The sequence below is a fragment of the Lupinus angustifolius genome, chromosome LG16, assembly GCF_001865875.1.
Source record: "Lupinus angustifolius cultivar Tanjil chromosome LG16, LupAngTanjil_v1.0, whole genome shotgun sequence".
Taxonomy (NCBI): Eukaryota; Viridiplantae; Streptophyta; class Magnoliopsida; order Fabales; family Fabaceae; genus Lupinus; species Lupinus angustifolius.
Window position 1 is genome coordinate 12,977,914 of NC_032024.1, and position 24,267 is coordinate 13,002,180.

The 24,267-nt window shown below is 34.0% G+C and overlaps 2 protein-coding genes across 2 annotated transcripts in view; both read right to left on the reverse strand.

Moving 5' to 3' along the window:
- On the reverse strand, window positions 16,140-19,012 carry LOC109330327 (omega-3 fatty acid desaturase, endoplasmic reticulum-like). Its single transcript, XM_019564486.1, has 8 exons — window positions 18,653-19,012; window positions 18,457-18,546; window positions 18,281-18,347; window positions 18,032-18,124; window positions 17,728-17,913; window positions 17,561-17,641; window positions 16,635-16,772; window positions 16,140-16,547 (listed from the first exon to the last, which is right to left on the reverse strand). Exons 1-8 carry the CDS (start codon window positions 18,949-18,951, stop codon window positions 16,356-16,358), a joined length of 1,146 nt encoding a protein of 381 aa, XP_019420031.1. The 5' UTR covers window positions 18,952-19,012; the 3' UTR covers window positions 16,140-16,355.
- The window catches only part of LOC109329325, a 2,082-nt gene continuing 2,007 nt past the window's right edge, over window positions 24,193-24,267 (reverse strand). The window contains exon 3 of the mRNA XM_019562998.1: window positions 24,193-24,233. Coding sequence (XP_019418543.1) covers window positions 24,193-24,233 — 41 coding nt within the window. The remainder of the gene's footprint in view (window positions 24,234-24,267) is intronic.

A 24,267-nucleotide genomic window follows, 5' to 3' on the forward strand; every position in this document is an offset into this window, starting at 1 on the left:
AGAAGGGCGGAATTGGGGCACGACATAACACGTGTAAAATATGTGCTTATTAGTATGAATTGGTTAGTGAGTTAATTATTGTTAATGGAAGTTTGTTATGTTTTTTGCTTGCTTTGCAAGCTTGCTAACTGGTAAATTGGTAATGAACCAACGATGTCGCAAACAAGTATTAAGTAAATGGTTATCGTATCCACAAGGACTTGTTATATTATAGCCTTTCAGCTAACATTTATTATTTTAAGTGATTGTTCAAGGGTTGTTTGTTTGGTAACACAATTTAATTCAAGATTGTAATATAACGATAAAAGGAGCTGAGATTGAACTTCATACTTATTATCCATATACACACGATTTATTAACATAAATTTTCTTAGTAATGATTATTCCACATAAATGACATCAAGATTACTAAAAGTTAATGTCTTAGTCAACTTAGAAACTTATACAACAAAGATCTATGTCTAGCAACTTTACTAATAAGATTAAGATTTATGACTCACACAACATACTTCTATGTCTAGTAATCTATGCATGTAAAGTCGAGTTAAATACAATACCTCAATTATATTAGTCGTTAATGTTGTGGTCTATACTAATAACTTACTAAAATAATTATATGTCTAGCAACTACATTAATAAGATTGCATTACATGAACCATTAAGCATGCATCTTTGTCTAGTAGTCTAACTAACAAGTTTGAGAGTTATAAAGTTACAAAATAAGTTATGTCTATGTAACAATAAAATAACATGCATGAGATAGCAAGTTGATACAAGTCTTTGCCTAGAAAATATTTCAATTGTTCATTTATGCAAGTTCAGAATTATGCAAGTATGTGACTAAGTATCATATTCAAGATTCATGCAATAAGATGATCAAACTTAAAGCAAAAATTAAGTACATGTGAAAACTCAAAATAATTAAAACTTCATGAATTTAATATGATTGAATCAATATGTATACATCAAGATCATATTACATTCAATCCTAACAATGGAGTACTTAGCTACTCATATTCACACAATGTAAGTAAGATATGGATAAAACAAACTCATTGGGTGGTAGAATCACTCACAAATGAGCATAAATTAATTCTTATAGTGCTCACACTTAGTTCCTACGATCAAAGTGAGCTAAACTCTCTAAAAGTTCAGAAAATAAGTATTACAATATGATAATATTAAGTATGTGTTTAATGGCTCAAGATGGAACTCATTAAATATTGGATGTAAATTGGCTAATGCGCTCAGTGCACCGCATGTTTGCTGAGCGCAACTCTTCATCTGATCAGGTGCGACCTTTCAGCGCACCAGCCTACGCTGGACACAACACCTGCATTGAGCGCACCTCCCTTTTATGTTAAGTGTCGGTAGGTGCACTTAGCGTAAAAGTTACATAGGCTAAACTTCTTAATTCTTTGGCGCATACGCTTAGCATGTAGGTTGCATTGAGCGTGAGTCTTCCTCCGCTGAGCATGGTTTGGGCACTGAGCGCATGTCTCAACTGCTTCCTGAATGCCTGATCCGCTCAACATGGTCCATGCGCTGAGCTTGGTCGAGATTTGTATTGAAACTTAGCTTTTTATGTTCACTTCTCCTGATTAAGCCTACGAAACACTTAAATGATGGTATTTGACCATTTAGATAAGTTTTTATCATGTATGAGTACAATTTCATTCATTTGAGTTAATTAAATAGTTAAATGTCACGTTATAAGTGAATATTATTTGATCAATTTAGCACTTAACAAACTACCTTCTAAACACTATAAAATATGTATAATTATGATTTGAATCGATAATACATTTCAGATTTTCTTCTTTACTTCATTTTCAAATTCTAATTGTGAGATATCTTTGTAAGCTCTCATTAAACCTTGAGCCATTGCCTTTGACAAATCATCACGATCTAAACGATGTAACGATCCAAACGATGTGAAGTTTTGAATATAAAAAATAAAAATTATTGACAAATTCTCATAATGTCACATCATATATTAACAATTTAGTTTCTTGATGATGCACGAGATGAGACTTTGATAAATCAACATTTAAATTTCATACACTTTTCACACGTTTTTTCATAATGATAAAGAGTGGGTTGGAAACATTTTTTGTTTAGGATTTTATGGAATATCATAGCGTAGGTGCCCACATTATTGTCTCTACCTCATGCCCGGATGTGCGGAGAGATTCAAAATATCAACCTTCCTCCTTTATAGTTTAATATAAAATATAATAAAGATGGAGAGACATTGACAATAACAATATAAACAAGGATCTTATACCCAAAATAATTATATCCATGTCCTTAGTCAATTACTTTTCTTTAAGTAATATAAAAATGTTATTTTGTATTTTTAATTTTTTTAAATGATATTTTTTTATTAGACAGAGGAATGAAGGAGGATAAAAAATCTATTTGAATAAAAATATAGCAGATCTGACTTCCAAGCCTGTAATCTTCGTTTCATCCAACGTGTTATTAAAATATCCTTGCAACTAGGCTACACCCGCAAGTGACAAACCTTAACCTCAAGGGCACTGGAAGCATAGCAGGAAATTATATTCTTTAATCACATGACAACAACATAACACAAAGAAAAGTTATTTAAATAAAAAACCTTACTAACAAATGGGACTGTCATCATTATTATTCTCTATATAGAAAATGTTGTTTTATTGGTATTTTAGTAATTAGCTGATTTTGTACCAACGGTCACATTACTTGGCTGGTTGGCTCTCACCAGTGGAAATGGATAGGAGAGTCCAGTGCTAAATAGGATAATGACATGTAACCAAAAATTTTTTTAACGACTATGATTACATATTATTTTCTATTAAAAATAAATAAAAATTCTTTAAAAAATTCTCAACCACATATTCCAGTACTGGTTTCTCCAGTACTGGAGAGGAGTTTAACTCCTCACTCGTGAATACACAAACCCTTTCAACTACATTATTATGCCTAGCGGAATTGAGGTAAAAGTAAGTTTAATAATTTTTAATTTTTTATTATTTAAAAATAATTTCAAATTTAATTTATTAATTTTTTTCGAAATATATGTCTCATTTTTATCAATTATCTCGTATTAGGGAGGATCTCGTTTCAATTATTATATGTTTTACTATGAGTAGATGGTTGTATTGAACAGCGAGACATTTTAGTGTGATGTCATTTGTGGCTGCGCTTGACGCAGTACAGTGTTGGTTACAAAGTCAGGTTGAGGGCCCGATCCAGGAAATTTAAATGGCAGCACATTCATAAATTTTAAAATTAAAATATAACGTTTTCTAGAAAAATATATGAATTGCTAATATGGATACAAGTGAAAATTTTCCCTATAAAAAGCTGACATGAATTTTCATGTGATTTTTTTTATACCATAAAAAATATATCTTTTTACATAAGTGACCAAATAGTCAATATAACCATATACAATATAATATGTTTCTTGACCTCATCAAGCTTTTAGAAATATTAATGTTTGTCCGATTTCTAAATATGCATTATCAAAAGATATGTGAAGTGATTTTGAAGTTAGTGTCCAAAGCCAAAAATCCAAGGAAAAAATGAGCACACTATTTAACATCTCCACCAGAAAACAATAATAGGTTAAAAGGCTTAGTTTTTTTTATATTTTAGGTAGCATTTATTTATTCAATAATGAGGCATAAATGTATCTAATGTAAAATAAAATTGAAAATTTGTGGGTTAACGTGCCCCACTATGCACTAAAGTAGATCCATAAGATTCAAGTGGACAAATGACTTGGTCAAGTGTATCGAGTATCATATGTGATAGAAATATGTAACTCAAGCTTAATGGGAAAATTTATTGCACGACTATAAGACGTGCAATATTATGAGTTTGAATGTTGGATAATAAATGCAAATAAGAGAACACTATGCCAAAATAGCATAAAACAATATATCTCTCAGATAAGACAATATATCTATGTGAATGCAGTAGTACATAAGACAATATATCTCTCAGATATTCTATCAAAGACATGACAAACATATCCAACTTCACCACATTTACAAAAGATTTGCTAAATCACCAAGACTTCAGCTACATTCAACTTTAACAGATTCTAATATTATAAAATAACATATAAGTAATGAGATCTTAAGGAAATTGTTCATTCTTTCTCCTACAATGTGCAAGTCCTCACATAGTGTTCATGTGTTCCTCAATGATCAATGCAAGGTGCAAATACAAATAAAAAATAACATTTCTAAACAAATTGCAAAAGTTATGAAAAAATACAAAATTAGCAGCAATTGAGAAAGAAAATTTACCATTATACTCAAACAATGTGTTCTAAACCAGTGAACCATAGCAAAAAACCTATAACACTATAGGTGCATAACTTACAACAAATAAAGATCACTGTTAAGGTGGGAAATGAAGTTCTAGGAATTAATGGAAATTCGAAGAAGAAGGTTGGAAGAATCAAGGATTCATGGGCAAGAAAAGGGTCACGAGAATTGTTATTAGAGATTGAAGAAAGGATTACAAGAAGTTTAGAAACTTTGGAAAATTTTGCTATTCATCAAAATGGATTACAGTTTCTATTTATAGTTAACAGACTTAACTGTCAACCAACAACTTTCTAAAAACGGAAACAATTATAACTGCCATCTAACTACCCACTTAACATAATCTTCCCTTATCAATGTACCCCCCTTAAGCAAATCCTTGTCCTCAAGGATTGAAAAACGGAAACTTCTTCTTCAAATCAGAGTAAAACTCCCAAGTTGCATCTTCCTTGAGTTGGTGCTTCCATTTAACCAATACCTTCGTGACTGCCTTTCCTCCCCTCTTGACTGTCATCCTATCCAAAATCTGTTCAGGTTCTCTGCCCACAATGACGGCCTCAGTTGAAACAGGAAGAATGTTTGATGTTACCAACGATCCCACATGTTTTTTAAGCTGAGATACATGGAATACTGGGTGAATTTTTTAGTCTGCTGGAAGATCCAAAGCATAAGCCACCATGCCAACCTTGCTAAGAATGACATAAGGACCGAAAAACTTTGGTGCCAGTTTAGCATTACTCTTATTCACAACCAAAATCTGCCTATAAGGATGAAGCTTAACATAAACCAAATCACCCACCAAGAATTGTCGATCTGATCTATGCCTATCTGCAACATGTTTCATCCGCTCTTGTGCCCTCTTTAAATGGAATTTTAAGAGCCTCAACATCTCATCTCTTCAATTCAGACTTCTATCCACCAGTTCTACCTTGGATTCACCTGGAAGATAAGGCAAGTATGCAGGGGGTGGTTGACCATAAACTATCTCATAAGGTGTGGCTTTAATGGCTGTATGAAAAGTGGTGTTATACCACCATTCAGCTAAGGATAATCATTGGCACCATTGCTGTGGATTATCAGAACACATACACCTCAAATATGTCTCTAAACATCTATTGACAACCTCAGATTGGCCATCAGTCTGAGGATGATAGGCATAAGAGAGTTGTAGATGAACCCCTTGTAAAGCAAATAAATCTTGCCAAAATTTGCTTATGAAGATGGGGTCCCTACCACTTGTGATAGAATCAAGGTAACCATGAAGCTTGAACACATTATCTAGGAAGGCTTGGGCAACATTGCCAGCAGTGTAAGGTTGAGACAATGCCATGAAGTGACTAGTCTTGCTGAGTCTGTCTACCACCACAAAAATAACTTGTTTGCCATAAGATAGGGGCAAGCTTTCAATGAAGTCCATAGTAATATGTTGCCATACAAGATCTGGAATAGGCAATGGTTGGAGCAATCCTGGTGAGGCAGTGGTGTCATATTTGCACCTCTGGCAAGTTGGACAATTGAGCATAAATTTCCTCACATCCTTGGTCAGGCCCTTCCAATAAACCACAGATTTGATTCTCTGGATTGTTGCATTTCTGCCAGAGTGGCCACTTGTTGCAGTGTTATGCAACCATTGCAAAATATCATGCCTAAGTTGTTTATCCTTGCCTATAACCAACTTTCCCTTCCTTCTAAGCTCACCATGAATCAATTTGTAGTTCTTATGGTCACCTGAATCAGTCTAGAGATGCCCCATTAGTCGAGATAACCCTTCATCTGTGTGCCAGGATTGTTTGATTCTATCTAACAGTGTAGAATCAATTTGATGAACTAATAAAGCATTGCAAGTCTCCATGCGAGAGAGAGCATCAACTGCTATATTCTCCTTTCCTTGCTTATATTCAATAGCAAAATCAAACTCCATCAACTTTACCAACCATTTTTGTTGAAAAGCAGTTGTCAATCTCTGATCTAGCATATACTTCAAACTGTGATGATCAGTCTTGATAACAAAGTGTCTATTCAGCAAGTAATGTCTCCATTTCTGGAGAGCAAATACTACAGCCATTAACTCCTTCTCATAAGTAGAGAATGATTGTTGTTGAATACTCAAGGCTCTACTAACATATGCAATAGGATGGTGGTCTTGCATTAACACTGCTCCCAAACCAGTTCCTGAAGCATCAACCTCAACTATAAATGGCCTTGAAAAATCAGGCAAGGCAAGCAATGGAGTAGTGATCAACAAGTGTTTAAGCTGCTCAAAGGCAGACCTTGCTTCTGCAGTCCAAGAGAAGTTGTCCTTCTTGAGCATCTCAGTGTGTGGTTTGGCTACTCCACCATACCCTTTCACAAATCTCCTGTAGTAGCCTGCAAGCCCCAAAAATTCTCTCAATTGTTTCAAGGTACTAGGCAGTGACCATTCCTTCACAATAGTAATTTTAGTAGGGTTAGTTGAGACACCTTCTTTAGACAAGAAGTGCCTCAAATACTCCACCTTATCAACCCCAAAGTAACACTTGGAAAATTTAGCAAACAAGCAGTTTTCTTCCATTAGCAATAAAACTCTGGAGAGGTGATCTACATGCTCAACCAATGTCTTGCTATATATCAAAATATCATCAAAAAAGACAAGAAGAAATTTTCTTAGGAACTTACAAAACACTGCATTCATAATGCCCTGAAATGTAGCAGGGGCATTTGTCAACCCAAAAGGCATCACCAAATATTCATAATGTCCACCATGAGTCTTGAATGTTGTTTTGTGAATGTTTCCTAAATCCATCCTTACTTGATGGTAGCCAGCCCTGAGATCCAATTTAGAGAAAATTGTAGATCCATGTAACTCATCCATGAGGTCCTCTATTAGAGGTATAGGAAACCTGTCTTTCACTGTGACTTTATTCAATTCGCGATAGTCCACACATAACCTCCAAGAGCCATCCTTTTTTCCTACCAACACCACTGGACTAGCATAAGGACTACAACTATTCTGAATTATGCCAGATGATAACATGTCCTGCACCAATTTATCAATAATGTCTTTTTGGTGTTTAGCATAACGGTAGGGCCTCTTATTTATTGGATTACTACCCTGGATTAATGGAATCTGGTGATTGTGACCCACTCTCAAAGGAAGTAATTGAGTAGGTTCCTCAAAGATTTTGGCAAATCTATGTATGACATGTGCAATTTCCTCCAACAGTGGAGGTTGTGCTGCATGAGTAGTGAGGGATTGAAACACCCCTCTTTCAATGTTGCAAATATATAACATGGACAGATGGACTCCTTCAGACCAGATTCTCTCCAATTATTGGTTCTTAATGGTTTTTATCCCACCATCAGAAGATCCTCGCAGAACATAACTCCGTCTCTGAACCTTGAAATCCATGGTTAATTTGTCGAAATTCCAAGTAATGTCCCCTAGAGTTACAAGCCACTCTACTCCCAAGACTACATCAAAGCAACCCAAGGGAATTAGCATCATATCAGAGGTGAAGGTGGTGTGCTGAATTGTCCAAGAAAAGTCCCTCACAATTGCAGAAATCTTCAATTTATTACCATCAGCCACTGTGACCATGAGAGGATCCAATTCCTCAATCTTGCAGCCAATGATCTTTGCTCTTTGTATGTCCAAGAAGTTATGTGTGCTTCCACTATCTATGAGAATGTGCAATGGATTTTTATGATAGTGACCTGTAACCCGCATTGTTCTGAAACTTGCCATTCTAGTAAGAGCATTGACAGAAATCTGTGGTTGCCCATAATCTTTGGTCTTTGGTTGGAGGTCCTTGATGACTTCTTCATCTTCACTCTGGTCTTCCACCTCCATAACATGTAACTGAAGCTTCTTGTGAGACAAAGTGTGTTCTGGAGTAAATGGGGTGTCATAGAAGTAACATAGCCCATTGGCCCTTCTTTCATTCATATATGCAGGTGTAAAGCTTTTCCTTTGTGAAGTCTCACGGTTAGTGAGGCTGATCTTGGTGAAACCGTAGGACTCCTTTCTGGACTTGACATTGCTCAAGCTAAAGTAGCTCTGATGACCACTTGATGACAACCTCAAGGGGCTGCCTTAGAATTATAGGATCGTTTAGCTTGAAATTAGGCTTTGTGAATGTGTGAATTCGGTTTTGTCAAATTAGGGCAATTTTTGGGTTGATTTGCTTCGGTTTGGGGTTGTATAAATAGGCTAGGGTCTGTGTATGGTTTGAGGTTTTATGTCCTCGGTTTGGTTAGGTAATTTCAGGGTTGGAGGGGTTTGAGTTAAGGGTTTTTTTTGGCTTGTAATTGTAGATGATGATTTGTGGCTGTTTAGGGTAAAGTGATGTGTATGGTTTCAGATCAATGAGAGATGAGGTGATTTAGGGGTAATTTTGGGGTAGATGTGGCTTCGGTTTGGGATGTATAATTAGGCTAGGGTTTGTGTATGGTTTGTAGGATGAAGGTGAAGGTGGAAAAGAATGGAAGGTGAGGAGCGCCACAAGCAATGCTGCTTGATAAGCTATGGGGTTCGCCACAAGCAAGGATGCTTGATAAGAACAAGTATGGTGGTGGCCACGGCCAACCTAGGTTTAGGAGAAGTGCTCTCAACTAAAACAATTCAAATTTACTCAAAAATAAAACTTAACCTTTATTAATGATTTGATCAAACTATAAATAGGCAAAGTTGCCTTGGCTGAATAGATAAAATAGAAGATAGAAATCAAATTATCTTCTAATAAACATAAAAATAAAATCCTAAGTAATATCAATTGGTTGAGCTGAATTGCTTGTTTGACTTAGTCTTGAGTGTAATTCGGTTTTGGTAGTTTGGTTGGCCGAATTTGTTGAGGAGAAGGAAGAGACTTGATCAATTTGACTTCATCTTGAGGAACTAATCATATTTAATTTGAATCCAATCTGATTTGTTGTTGGTTGGAGATGAGATTAGGATTCCCTATTTTATAGCCTTGTGCACCTTAAAAGATTGAGCTTCCTATCTTCTTTCCTTGTTTCTAGCCGTGTGCATCTTTGGGAGATTGATTAATCTCTCTTTAATCTTCATATAATCTTCTCTTTATCTCCAAGTTTGAAAACGTGTGCCATATACCCTTGAATTCAAATTCAAATCTATCTTCTTTCAAATCCAAATTCAAATTCAAATTCAAATTCAAATTGCTAAAACAAACCTATCTTCTTTTAAATTCGTTTTCCCTCCATGCCTTATCTCCTTGTTTGCCTTAGAGATAAAGTGTTAGCTGAATTGCCTTATCTCCTTGTTTGTCCTTATAGATAGAGTTCCTTACGTGCCTCCTTCCTTGAAATGATCATGCATTGACTTCCATTTGCCCTAGCCACGTGAAAGGCTTACCCTTGAACCTAAGTAAACTACTTGGTCATGAATATGGACCAATGTTACAAATAATTCCCAACCCATATTACATGAATTAAATACTAACAATGAAAATAAACCTAAGACTATATGAGAATGCAATCTCATTTATTTGAATCAATGAAAATAAAATAAACCTAAGTAGAAAGTGACCTAAGGACATAAATGTCCTCCTCACATACCCTCTCCTGGGTCAATTGTGTCCTTTGAGACCTTAAGGATCCCTGCCTTGGCTTTGGTCCTAGTTGTAGGACCATCATAACTTCTCTTGCCCTTGGAATCAAAGGCTGCCCTAGGAGGGTTTACATCATCCCCTCCCTCTTCAAATGAATTCGTCCTCGAATTGCCTCCATTCTTATCCTTTTTCCTATGCTTGCCATGATCTTTCAAAGAATGGCTAAGTGTAGAAAAAATTTCATCCTTGGGAGTAGGAACAATGTCAAGTGTAGGCTTGGCCATGGACTTTTTTTGGCTTTTGCCTCACTTTCCTTCCTTTCTTCTTCAATCTTAGCCCTTAGCCTCTTTTGGTCCTCATGGACTTGTTTAGGGCTCTGAGGGGCTAACACCACCATGTGACCATGGTGCATAAATGAGATATTGTTGGTGAAACCATTATGGCTAGTGTTCTTTTCATTTTGCCATGGTCTCCCCAACAACATGTGGCTAGCTTCCATAGGAGCCACATCACATAAGACCTCATCATGGTACTGCCCTATGGAGAAGGGTACCATGACTTGTCTATCCACAACCAACTCACCCACATCACTTAACCATTGGAGTTTGTAAGGGGAGGGATGTGGTTTAGTTTCAAGGTCTAGCTTTGACACTAGCCTTTGGCTAACCACATTAGTGCAGCTACCTCCATCAATGATCAACATGCATACCTTGCCTTGGACCAAACATCTTGAGTGAAATAGGTTGTATTTTTGGCTTTCTTCATGCCTCTTAACTTGGCTGCCCAAGAGCCTCTTCATCATCAAAATATCACCATTAAACATGGATGTATCATCATCACACTCCTCTCCACAAGATGGTTCGGATTGGGACTCAACGGCACTATTAGTGATCACCATTGTCCTTTTTGTAGGACATTGAGAGGCAATGTGACCATGGCCAAGACACTTGAAACACTTCACGTTTCTAGTCTTCCCATTGGTCTCCATGGCTGGTTGGGTGGTTTTGTGGCTGCCCACGGCCTCCTTGGCCTTAGGGCTCTCCCTTTTTTGCTCATCTCTCCAAGAGTGGGATTTTGACGTACTAGAGGAGTACTTAGACTTCTTCCTCTTAATTTGGTGCTCCACTTTGATGGCTTTCTGAACCAAGTCATCTAACTCCACATATGGCTGCAATTCCACCACATCTTGGATTTCTGGATTCAACCCATGAAGAAACCTAGCCATTGTTGCTTCACGGTCCTCATTGAGGTTGGACCTAAGCAAGGCTAATTCCATGGCTTTGAAATATTCATCTACTGTTTGGGACCCTTGAGTGAGCCTTTGTAGCTTGTTATGCACATCTCTATTGTAAGAATGAGGTACAAACCTCCTTCTCATTGCTCTCTTCATTTCAGCCCATGTTTCAATGGCTACATCTCCACATCTCACTCTATCTTTTTGGTGCTGATCCCACCAAACCATTGCATACTCTTGAAATTCAAGGGCTGCCACCTTGACTTTCTTTGCCTCTGAATAGTTGTGACAATTGAAGACTTGTTCCATCTTCAATTCCCATGCTAAATATGCCTCTGGATCACTCATCCCCAAGAAAGTAGGGACTTTGATCTTAACACCATCCAAATCTCCTCTATGTTCACGGTTTGGGCTTGTATTTCACCCTATCTTTGCCTTCCATGTCCACGAATTGGGCTAGCATGACCACAACCAGGGCTGCCATAGTGCTCTCCATGTCTCCTTCCATGGCCACGGTTTGTTCCATCATGACCACGACTGCCATGTCTCCTTTCACTATTATAGGCACTTGAATAATTGTACCTATCCTCATGTCTCGGCCTCTCCTCTCTCCTAGGCCTTCTTCTTCTTCTTTCATGGTTATGATTACCATGATTTTGTTCATCCAGCCTTCTATCATAATGGATCCTCAACTCCTCCAATTGTTGTTGAAGAGTTTGGAATTGGGCATCCATCATGTTTTGAAGTCTCACGGTTAGTGAGGCTGATTCCTCATCCTCATTCTCATCCTCATCCTCATCCTCATTCTATCCTCATCCTATCCTCATCCTTGATGACAACCTCAAGGGGCTGCCTTAGAATTATAGGATCGTTTAGCTTGAAATTAGGCTTTGTGAATGTGTGAATTCGGTTTTGTCAAATTAGGGCAATTTTTGGGTTGATTTGCTTCGGTTTGGGGTTGTATAAATAGGCTAGGGTTTGTGTATGGTTTGAGGTTTTATGGCCTCGGTTTGGTTAGTAATTTTAGGGTTGGAAGGGTTTGAGTTGAGGGTTTTTTTTTGCTTGTAATTGTAGATGATGATTTGTGGCTGTTTAGGGTAAAGTGATGTGTATGGTTTCGGATCAATGGGAGATGAGGTGATTTAGGGATGATTGGGTTCGGTTGGGGGTTATATGTTAGGGTTGTCTTTTGATTTGGGCGTGGGAAAGTGTAGGGAAGATTGTGATGGCTTGATAAGGAAGAAGGTGGAAGAGGAATGAGATGGAAGACGCCACAAGCATGGAAGCTTGATAAGTCAAGTGTTGCTTGCCACAAGCTTAAGAAGCTTGATAAAAGCTCATCAATGGCCACGGCCAAAGGATAGAGTTTAGGAGAAGTGCTCTCAACTAAAACAATTCAAATTTACTCAAAATTCAACTTAACTTTTATTAATGATTTGATCAAAATATAAATAGGCAAAGTTGCCTTGGCTGAATAGATAAAATAGAAGATAGAAATCAAATTATCTTCTAATAAACATAAAAATAAAATCCTAAGTAATATCAATTGGTTGAGCTGAATTGCTTGTTTGACTTAGTCTTGAGTGTAATTCGGTTTTGGTGGATGGTTGGCCGAATTTGTTGAGGAGAAGGAAGAGACTTGATCAATTTGACTTCATCTTGAGGAACTAATCATATTTAATTTGAATCCAATCTGATTTGTTGTTGGTTGGAGATGAGATTAGGATTCCCTATTTTATAGCCTTGTGCACCTTAAAAGATTGAGCTTCCTATCTTCTTTCCTTGTTTCTAGCCGTGTGCATCTTTGAGAGATTGATTAATCTCTCTTTCATATAATCTTCTCTTTATCTCCAAGTTTGAAAACGTGTGCCATATACCCTTGAATTCAAATTCAAATCTATCTTCTTTTAAATTCGTTTTCCCTCCATGCCTTATCTCCTTGTTTGCCTTAGAGATAAAGTGTTAGCTGAATTGCCTTATCTCCTTGTTTGTCCTTATAGATAGAGTTCCTTACGTGCCTCCTTCCTTGAAATGATCATGCATTGACTTCCATTTGCCCTAGCCACGTGAAAGGCTTACCCTTGAACCTAAGTAAACTACTTGGTCATGAATATGGACCAATGTTACAAATAATTCCCAACCCATATTACATGAATTAAATACTAACAATGAAAATAAACCTAAGACTATATGAGAATGCAATCTCATTTATTTGAATCAATGAAAATAAAATAAACCTAAGTATAAGGTGACCTAAGGACATAAATGTCCTCCTCACATAAATTGTGTCCTTTGAGACTTTAAGGATCCCTGCCTTGGCTTTGGCCCTAGTTGTAGGACCATCATGACTTATCCACCTCCATAACATGTAACTGAAGTTTCTTGTGAGACAAACTGTGTTCTGGAGTAAATGGGGTGTCATAGAAGTAACATAGCCCCTTGGCCCTTCTTTCATTCATATATGCAGGTGTAAAGCTTTTCCTTTTTGGTAACTTAGCCTTAGCTGATTCCAACAATGGTTCACTGGCAGAAATAGGCTTAGCAGAATTGATAGGTTTTGGCAGAAGAGGAGGTTTACTTGCTTTGGCAGAGCAGGGTGTGAAAGGGTTGTGAAAATTAGCAGATTCATACAACTTGGCCAAGGCAAAAGCTTTTCTCACCGACTGTGGTTGAAACATTCTAACCATCATCTGGATATCTTGTTTTAGACCCCCCCAAAAAGCAACTCAGTGTATATTATTCAGACAATTCCAATCTTGTGATAATGGCATCGAATTCTTCATGATAATCAGCAACCTGACCTTTTTGCCTCAAGTTCATCAACTCCACCATGGGGACATCACAAACCTCCCCAAATTGTTCTATCAACATTTGAACATATTCCCCCCAAACTGGCCATGAACTTGTCCATAGTGACTTAACAAGGGCATGGTGCCATTGCAAAGCTCTCCCCTCGAAATGAACCACTGCTAGCTTAACTTTGAATTCTTCTGGTGTGCCATCAATTACAAAGTACGTTTCACACTGATAAATCCATTGTTTCACATTCTCACCATTAAAACGGGGAAAATCTATTCTTGATAAGCGAGTACCACAAGAATAGTGGGAATTGGTTCTTCTTTCACCTGAATTTGTGGCTCTTGATCGTGCAGAATCCTCTTGCCCCTATGTATTGTTCTTAAGTAACTCCTCCATTGTAAGCTTTAGCGAATCACTCAAAGATTTCTGGATAGAACCCGCCAATTCAATCATCTTGGATTCAATCTTTGCCGACATGCGACTCTCCAAATGATCTTCCACTTCACGCAATGATGTTTGACTTCTAGTGGACTCTGCCATGGGAATGTGAATGTGCCAAGGATGAACCTAATCTGATACCAATTGTTAAGGTGGGAAATGAAGTTCTAGGAATTAATGGAAATTCGAAGAAGAAGGTTGGAAGAATCAGGGATTCCTAGGCAAGAAAAGGATTCTGAGAATTGTTATTAGAGATTGAAGAAAGGATTACAAGAAGTTTAGAAACTTTGGAAATTTTTGCTATTCATCAAAATGGATTACAGTTTCTATTTATAGTTAACAGACTTAACTATCAACCAACAGCTTTCTAAAAAAGGAAACAATTATAACTACCATCTAACTACCCACTTAACATAATCTTCCCTTATCAATCACACTGTTAGTGAAGAGAGAAATAAATGAGATAAAATAAGATAACGATTTACCTTATGATTATAGAGAAAAACCAAAAATTGATAACTTGCTTGAAGAGAGAAACTAAAAACAAAAGAGGGAAAAAACGTAACTCAAGGAGAAGAAGAAAAGTAAAAGAAATAATAAACTGCGTGATATATGTATTATTGTGTGAAATTTTGATTTTGAATTTGAAAAGATTCACACTCACTAAAATAAGCGTTTAACAACGCTTATTGAAAAGTGTCGTTAAATATATGAAATATGACATTTAACAACACTTTCTTCAATAAGCATTGTTAAAGCACATTTAACATTTAACAACGCTCACTAAAGAAGAACTGTTAAATATATGAATATATGATCTTTAACAACAACACTTGCTTCTATAAGCGTGATTAAAGATAACACATTTAACAACGCTCACTGAAGAAGGGTTGTTAAATATATAAACTTTACTTTTTAACGGTGTTTTCTTCAATGAGCGTTGTTAAAGATAACACATTTAACAGCACTTTCTTCAATAAACGATGTTAATTCTATTCTATCTTACATTTAACAGTGTTCAGCACATAAACGTTGTTGAATGAGCGTTGTTAAGTATCAATTCTTGCGTCGTGGAAAAAATTTGATATAATAGATATGAAAATATTGCGTTAGATGAGTTGAAACACTAACAAAATAGCATTAAAAACGAATACATTGGAAAGTTAAGGTAACTCATATTTTAGAAAAGATGATAAAATCATATCTTAGGTAGTTTCATATATATATGAAATGAAAGTTAATCCAATTTTTAGATACAAAAGTAAACTAAAGAAACTAAAGAAAATCTATAGTTGAACATTATAGCATTGTTCGAACCATATAATTGATATTGTACGAACCATATAAGTTACTTTACCTTATTGTTATTATATATGTCAGCCTTCCTGCCACTACAAAATTAAGCCTATGTTGAAATTTAAGAATTGTGCTTCTGGTTCAGTGTGATTAAAATTAAACACAACTTCAAGCACAAGAACTTGCGTATTTATATAAGAATAGTCCAAGTACAAGTGATGTGGTTGCTCTTATATGTACACTTAACTTTGAAACTTTATTTTGACACATACTTTTTGTAGGAAGAAAAAAGAAATTATAAGATTGGACATTTGAGTTTCTACCTTCTTAAAAGGTAGATATCAAAGTTGAATTTCAAATTTGAGCCTTGATATAATATTATTCTTATTTGTATTTGATTTTGTTAAAAATGTTACAATTACATATCCATTTTGATTTTAAATTATACAAATGTTAGGGGTCTATGCAAGTGAGAGATTATTATAAATAAAACAAAAAAGATGAATCCAACAATTCAATATATTAATTAACTAACTTGTATATAAAATATTCCATAGAGGCCAACAATATTTTTCTCTCTCCTTGAATCATACACGGGGGCCTATTTTCTATGGAAACTAAATGAGAAAAAGTTGTGACCAACTAATAGGTTACATAAGAAAAATCTTAAAAGAGTAACGTAACACAGCACATGCATCAATTTGTGGACCAAAAACGTCACTCAAACTTTGTCCAAGAATATTTCTGAAGCCGAGGATCATTTTGATAGTACACGATGTCTCCAAAATCACTCACGAAGTGGTCTTGCCTTACACTATGTAGCAAGTTCTTGATTAGATGAAAAGGAATTGCCCAAGATTTCTCTGGCTGACGATAATATTTTCCAAGCACTGGCTTTGCTGCTTGTGTCTATTGTGAGTTAAAAAAAGGTTAACTTTCATGGGCATAGAAATGGAAAAAGTAAAAAAGTTTCATTAAGTGAGAAATAGAAATTACCGCTTCAATCAAATGATAATGAGGAATTTGAGGAAAAAGGTGATGGATAACATGGGTGCCAATGTCATGGTGAATGCTGTTAACCCAACCATAGTCACGATCAACGGTTGTAAGACCACCCCTTAGATAATCCCACTCCTGTCAAATTACATACACAATAACATGTTATATTAGTAAGTTAATATATTTTGAGTTATGAGAAATTTTTTATTTGTGTTCAAAAGTATATAATATATAATAAGGAAAAACTTTCATCAATAAACAGGAACATGGTGGTGTTTGAAGAGGTAAAAACTTGGTCTAGTAATTTACTGTACCTCTAGAAAAAACCAAAATATTAATTAGTCAACTGGAACAATGATACATGTCGGTTAGTTAACTCTTGGGAACAATGATACATGTTGGAGGTACAGTTACACGCTCCAAGAGGATTAACTCCTTACTCATAGATAGAGAATATCTTTATAAAAAAAATATGTTTTAAAATGCATGTATAAAAAAATTAACATAAAAACAAATGAGGAACAAAATATGAAGAGTAAAAAATCAGTAGTGTCTTTTGAAGGAGAGAGACATTAAAGAATACCTTTTTTCATGGGTAAATAGAAAGATGTAACAAAGAGAAATAATGTTTCACATTTACTTTAACCAAAATGAAAGGAATATCCATTTTGATATTCTGTTTCGGTGCATAAATAATGGTGCTTAAAAGATATACACGTTGTGTTATGTTTCGAATGAGAGAATTCTATAGTATATTCCCTAGGGATTCTTTTGTCTTAAATTAGTAAATGACAAACTCAACCATATAGTCCGTGAATGTAGGGAAAGTTACTTTGGTGGTCATGAATTTGATGTTAAACCAATCTAAGTATAGATCTAACACTGAAGAAAATTCAAAGAGCAAAATCAGTTTGTGATGTTACCTTGCCACGGTACCAAGGTAATTTCTGCTCGTAACCATGGTGATGCAAGTATGTGACTAAGTCCAGCCACATGATGAAGACCTAGATGTTTTAAAATAAATGAATAAATTATTGGTGATGTGTTAAGTACTTAACTTAGAAAACAGAGAATGTGGTAATGAAATTACCATATAGGGTATCCCATAGAGATTGAACATTAAAAATGGACCCATTGTGAAAGACAAATAGAGAAGCACAGAAAACATGATTGACCAACATAGGGTTGAAGTTAGCACATCTTTTCTTTCAGTGGGGGAGAACAAGTTGCTGTGGGGATTGAAATGAGAGCCTTCTTTTCCTGGGCTTCTGTACCACTGAAAAATAGTTTAAATCAGAAAGATAGTGAGATCCTAGAGCTCTAGAGCCTCAGTACATTAATGTTGTCTTTCTTCTAAAAAATTTAAATAAAAAAATTAAAAAAATGCACTTTACCAAGTAAAAGGGATACGCAAAGATGGGGAAAGGCAAAGTGAATCTCAAAACTCTTGTCATATTGTCCAGATTCTTGTAAATCTTTTCTGTCAGCTGAGATAAAGACACATAAAATAAAATAAAACAAACATAATCATGAAAAGCCTCATCAAGTTTACAGCTTTAGATTTGTTTTTCTTCTCCTTTTTTTGGGGAAACCAAATCCATCTACTGATTAATGAAGAACAAATGTAGAAGGAAAACACATACAGGAACCCATGATTCATCCTTTTCAACATGTCCATGATTTTGATGGTGAGTTCTATGGCTAATTCTCCTGCAAGATCCATATAAAGTGGTATTATATTGTCAAATAAGATGAGACATTTGGTAAGCAAAAAAAAACTTTAAGGACAAAAGGACCAAGAAAATCTGCTAAAACCAACCATCCATGGTATGGTACAAGAATCGAGGAGTGCAAGATGTGGCCGACAAGGTTATTCAGCTTGGGACTGTTTGAAAAGCTTCCATGACCACTGTTCAATAATGCAGAAAGTTAATTAAAACATATATAAAAAATTATAAATCATATAACCAAATAAAATAAACTTAAGCATTAAGCAAGCATAAGATATTCATTACCAATCATGTCCAAGAACAAATATAGCCCAAAACATTGTGCCCTGAGCAATCCAATAAAGTGGCCAAAAGAACCAGCTATTGAACCATATTGCTGCAGCTATCAATGCAGTGACTACTAAGAGATCCCTAAGAACATAACTCAGAGACTTCCATGGATTCTTAACCCAGCAATGTTTAGGAATAGCAGCTCTGATTTCTGCTATCTTAAAAGGTGGAGGAGCACCTGGATCGAAATGTGTTTCGTCTCCATTTCCAGCACCATTGGTCACATGTAATAGAGGCTCTAGTCCTTTAACCATTGCTGCTTGTGGCTAATGCCTCTGTATTACAAGTTTGTGGTGGAGAGGGACTATATATACATGAGATGCGTATAAAGCTAGATTTAGAATAAATTATTTCAGAAGAACACATGGGGTCACTATATATCAATAAATAGTAACAACAATAATAATAAACAATATTATATTTTAATAAATTTATGGTCTTTTTTCTCTCTCTCTTTTCTGCATTGTCTATGATATTCCTCTGTTAGAGCTTAGATGTAAGTTTTTTTAATGGCTAAGAAGACCAACTTGCAACTAGTACTTAGTTTACATACATGTGAATTGTTTTGTATTCATATCATATAACATATTTAAATATCAATCACTCTAAATAAATGATTTAAATTTGAAGTGGTATCCGCTTAGAAATCGTAAAAGATCAACACAAGTTTTAGGTGGGCTCAATTTTTAAAAACCTTACACTCAAAAGTTGTGATGGCACAACACAACTTCTAAGTGGCCCAACTTTTTCATATTCCCAATTATAAGTTTTGGTCCTACATGATTTCGGAGTGACTCAAGTTTTTTTCACTTTGTCACTCAGTTTTTTTCACTTTGTCACTCAGTTTTTTTCACTTTGTCTCACACGTTACGATGGCCAACATGATTTCTGAGTGACAATTTTTTTTTCGTTTTCCTACTTAAAAATTGTGTATTCGTGTTGGGCCAACCCAAATTTTGAGTGCCACAATAGTTTTTTCATTTTCCCAAGTAACGTGCGCTCGATTCCCAGCAACAAATGATTTTTTTGTGTGAGCTTTTACAGGAAAAAAGTAGGAAATGCAATAGATAAGCATTGAACCACTAACCTAAACATAATCACAACATGAACTTTGAATATTTACTACAAAACCATTTGGTCATTAATTATATATATTAACCTTAATATTAATAGTTAGGTAATGACTGAATATTTTATTATAACATCATCTTAATATTAATATTTTGATAAAAAATCTACTTGGATCGCTGTTTCCAATAACTTGATATTTTTCATTTGAAATTTCATGTTGATTTTTGTCCTTTTTACTAGCAATTATATTTATATAGTCAATGAAATAATAAGATAAAATTAATTACGATGATAATAAATTATGATTATCATGATAAATTTGAATTTCACTCTAGTTGGCAATATTATTTGGTAGATAATACGTTATTTACTTGTGAGATTTTTTGTTGAAATGTTTAAAAATAAAAAATAATAGGAGATTGTAACTTTAGCGAAGCTACTATATAAGCGGTTTTCAAAACTTATAAGTTTGTGATGGGAGCCACCAATAATAATTTTTTCATTCATTTTTAAAAGTGATATTAGTCAAAGTTTTATCTATCATTCTAAAAATTGATGATCATTCAAGGCATAATAAAGTTTAATTTTTATGTATTTATTTGAGACCACATCCATAGGGGTGAACATATGTTAAGTTGGACCGGGTAAGACTTGTCTCATACCCGAATCTAAATGATAGTTAGATTATATTTTGAATGAAAACATGTCTCTAGACCCGAAACTAACCCGACCTTAAATGTCGATTGGTCCAACCTTTGAACCCGCAAATGATTAAATATAAGGCACTCACATTTTCGAGAAAGTCTTCTCAATATTACTTATTATTAAATATGTAATTTGATATATGAAATAATATATACATAGATATTTTGTTAATCGTGTAAACATGGGGGAAATTAGAGAAATTGTGATATTTTGAGTCAAAGAAATGTCATTACTCTCTACACAATTGAACAGACACATATACAAATATTATGAATGTGTGACAATTACAGTCAGGTTGGGTAATGTTTTTCTCTTATCTGACTCTAAATATTGACCAAATATAATTTTTGAAACCAAACTCAACCTTAGACTTGATGAAACCGACCATATTCGGGTCCAATAAAGATCGAGCCAAACCGCATGAGTAGGTAGGGTCTGGTTTTGCTCTTCCTAACATCCATTAGAGGTAATTTTTGACAAATCTAAAGCATCCACAAAGTAGTTGGGCTATGATTTTACATATGCAATATTGAGTCTATGATTTTTGCTTATGGGGAATTATTATTATACATAAATAAATTTTTATTATTGTAAGGGATTCTTATTATGCATAATATTTTACCCAATTATTATTAATCAACATTGTATGATATATGAGGATCCAACAAAATTTTACATATCTAACCTAATTTCTTTTTTGGTAAATAGATTGAGTATTTTGAATAAAAGCAATTTAAAATTTATTATGACAATTACTTTAATTATTAATTTTTATTATCATTAAGAATTATGATGCATGAGTATATTAGACCAATTAATCCTGAAGATCTTGGATTTAAGGATATATATGTATAACCAAGAAAAAATAATTGTATACTTTTGTTAGTCTTTTTATTTTCCTAAATCATGATTTTATTGTTTCCCAATGATAAAAATGGTAGATAAAAAAAATCACATTTTCATTAAATTTGTCCAAATATATTTATCTATGTAAGTCAATGTTATCACGTTTGATTATTTCATTTCGTGCCATATTTTCCGCTATGCGATCATTTGGAGTTGCAGTATGTTTTTTTGGGTTAAAACATATAAAATTCTCTTTATGTCCAATTTAGGATAAAATGTTTTTTGAATAAGAGTTATGAGCTCGAGAGTCGATTATGGATCGGAGAAGGAATTGTCATTCTGCCCGTCCATAATAAAACGATACTCTAGCTAATTGCATATATTACATATACCATTGATTTATTTATTAAAAATTAAATTGTTAAAATAAATATTTATTTTTTTATTTTTGTGTGTGACAATATTTAATTTTGCTCCTACGTTTTCCTATACGCGTTAGAGAACTAAGACTATGTAGTTCTGGGTAAAATATTATTTGTTTGGTTTGATTTAATTTTATTGCTAAAGAAGTACTTAAAAAATATTTATTCCAAATTAATGGAACTAATAGTGAAAATGTGGTATTGATCGTAGTTCTTCTTGTCACTTTAAGCAATAAGTTAGAAACGACATGAATCATAACTAAACAATAAAATTTTCGTTAAATTTGGTTTATTTATAATAAAAAATTTGTCTTTAAGAAGGAGGGTAATGATGCTATAAGAAAGTAAGCAGTTCAATGATTATATATTTTAGTTCCCTTTGAAGAAAGTGAATGAAATGGAGGAAAATAATTATAGAGTAAAATGAAATATTAATCATCAAATTTGTTATGTGATGACTTTTGATGTCCTTCCTCATTTTCTATATCTTTTCTGGCTTTGTAGTACTTTTCTCTATTTCTCTATTTTTGTGCATTTCTAGTGTTTTTGTGTGTGTCTCCCTTCTATTTATAGAGGGACCTTAGACACTTTTTCTTGAAAGAGAATCTATCCATTAATCAGTTTATTGAATTCGAATAGTTTGCATATGTTTTTTTTAAATTGGATCTCCTCATGATTGAATCCACCAAAGACCCAATAAACTAATTGAATTCAAATATTTGACACTTGTTTTTTTTTCCAAATTGGTATCTCCTTATTAATGAGTTCACTGGTGACCTATTAAACTGATTGAAATATTGTTTATTTTTATTTTTATTTAAAAAATAAAAATTCATGGAAAGTATGATTTTGAAATGACATCTTAGAGTTAATAATTATCTATTATGTAGCTTAAAACTCATTGTTATTTTTTTAAAAGAGAAAATGAAAATAGGAGGAAAAAAATATGTTATTTGCATTAATGAACATATTATGTTTGCAATATTATTGTTTTTTAATTATGCAACCCAATCAAATTGATATCAATTTTATTTGATTTGATCTGGTTTGTTTATTTTTACATTAGTGGAATAAACCAGGTTATATGAATCAACTAGATTGAGAATAGTTAAAGAAGAAGGTAGTGACAATAATACAACTTTATCTATTAGATGAAGTGATGTGTCACATTATGAATTTAACGTTACCATTAGAGGTATGAGAGATATTAGAGAAACATTTTATATCCAAGTCCATAATAAGCAAGCTGTATTTGAAACAAATACTCTATGACCTCAAGATGCAGGAGGATACTAATTTACAATAACACCTCAATACTTTCAATCAAGTAATCAATTATTTGCAGAAACTTGATCTAAATGATGACGATAAAGAAAAATAAATAATTTTAGCATGTTCTTTGTCCAATTCCTATAACACTTTATAACAAATTTTCTAAAACTATATCTTCCATCAATTTTATTTGTTAAACATTTCACACAAAATCTGACAAGTAAGTGAGTTATAATCTACCAAATAAAGCTAATATTGTAATTAGAGTGAAATTCCATATTATCGTGCTAATCATAATTTATTATCAAATTTTATGAGAATCATAATAAATTATATCTTCTTATCTCATTTACTATATAAATATATCTGCTAGTAAAAAAAATCAACATGAGATTTCAAATGAAAAATGTCAAATTACTTGGTAACAATAATGCCCAAGTAAACTTTTTATCAAAATATTAATATTAAAAAAATATTATAATAAAATGTTCAGTAATAACCTTAATAATCTTTGGCTGGATGTTGGGAAAAGTTATATTTCTAGTATAGTTTGACTGCCTTATTACCACTCTGGTATAACTTTTTAAAATATTATGGAACTAGTATACTTTTTATTAAAATCGTGTATATGATACACGATTCCTGGGAAATAGTTTTTGCCCTACCAAACTCGTGTATGGGAAATAGTTTTTGCCCTAATCTCGTGCACCCCATGCACGAGTCGCCTTCCAATTTTTTTTTCTTTTTTTCTTTGCCTTGGACCGGTGTTTGCGGTCCAGAGTTTTTAAGAATTTTGTTCTGGTTTTTGAGTTGTATGAGTTATATCAAAATTATAGATTATTATTTGTATTATATTTTTTATTTTGTATGATGTAAACTAAGATTATTCATTCAGTTGCATGTATCACTTTGAAACCTAAAATGGTGAAGGTTTTTTGGAATTTCAGTTGAGTTTTTTGTTGCATGAGTTTTGTATAATTAGGGTTTTTGATTTATACTATATTTTTATTTTGTATGATGTAAAATAAGGTTATTTATTGAGATTCATAGACATTGATTTCAAACAGATTCATACATATTAATTTAAAACACATCGTACACAATGACTTAAAACATATTCATAATATTATATTAACTACTCATTATTACCAGGTTGCCTAGAACTCTCACCGACTTCCCTCATTCGGAATGGATAATTCTTTCTGTTATGTCCTTCAGTCCTACACCATCCACATTTTTTAATCCGTTGAGATT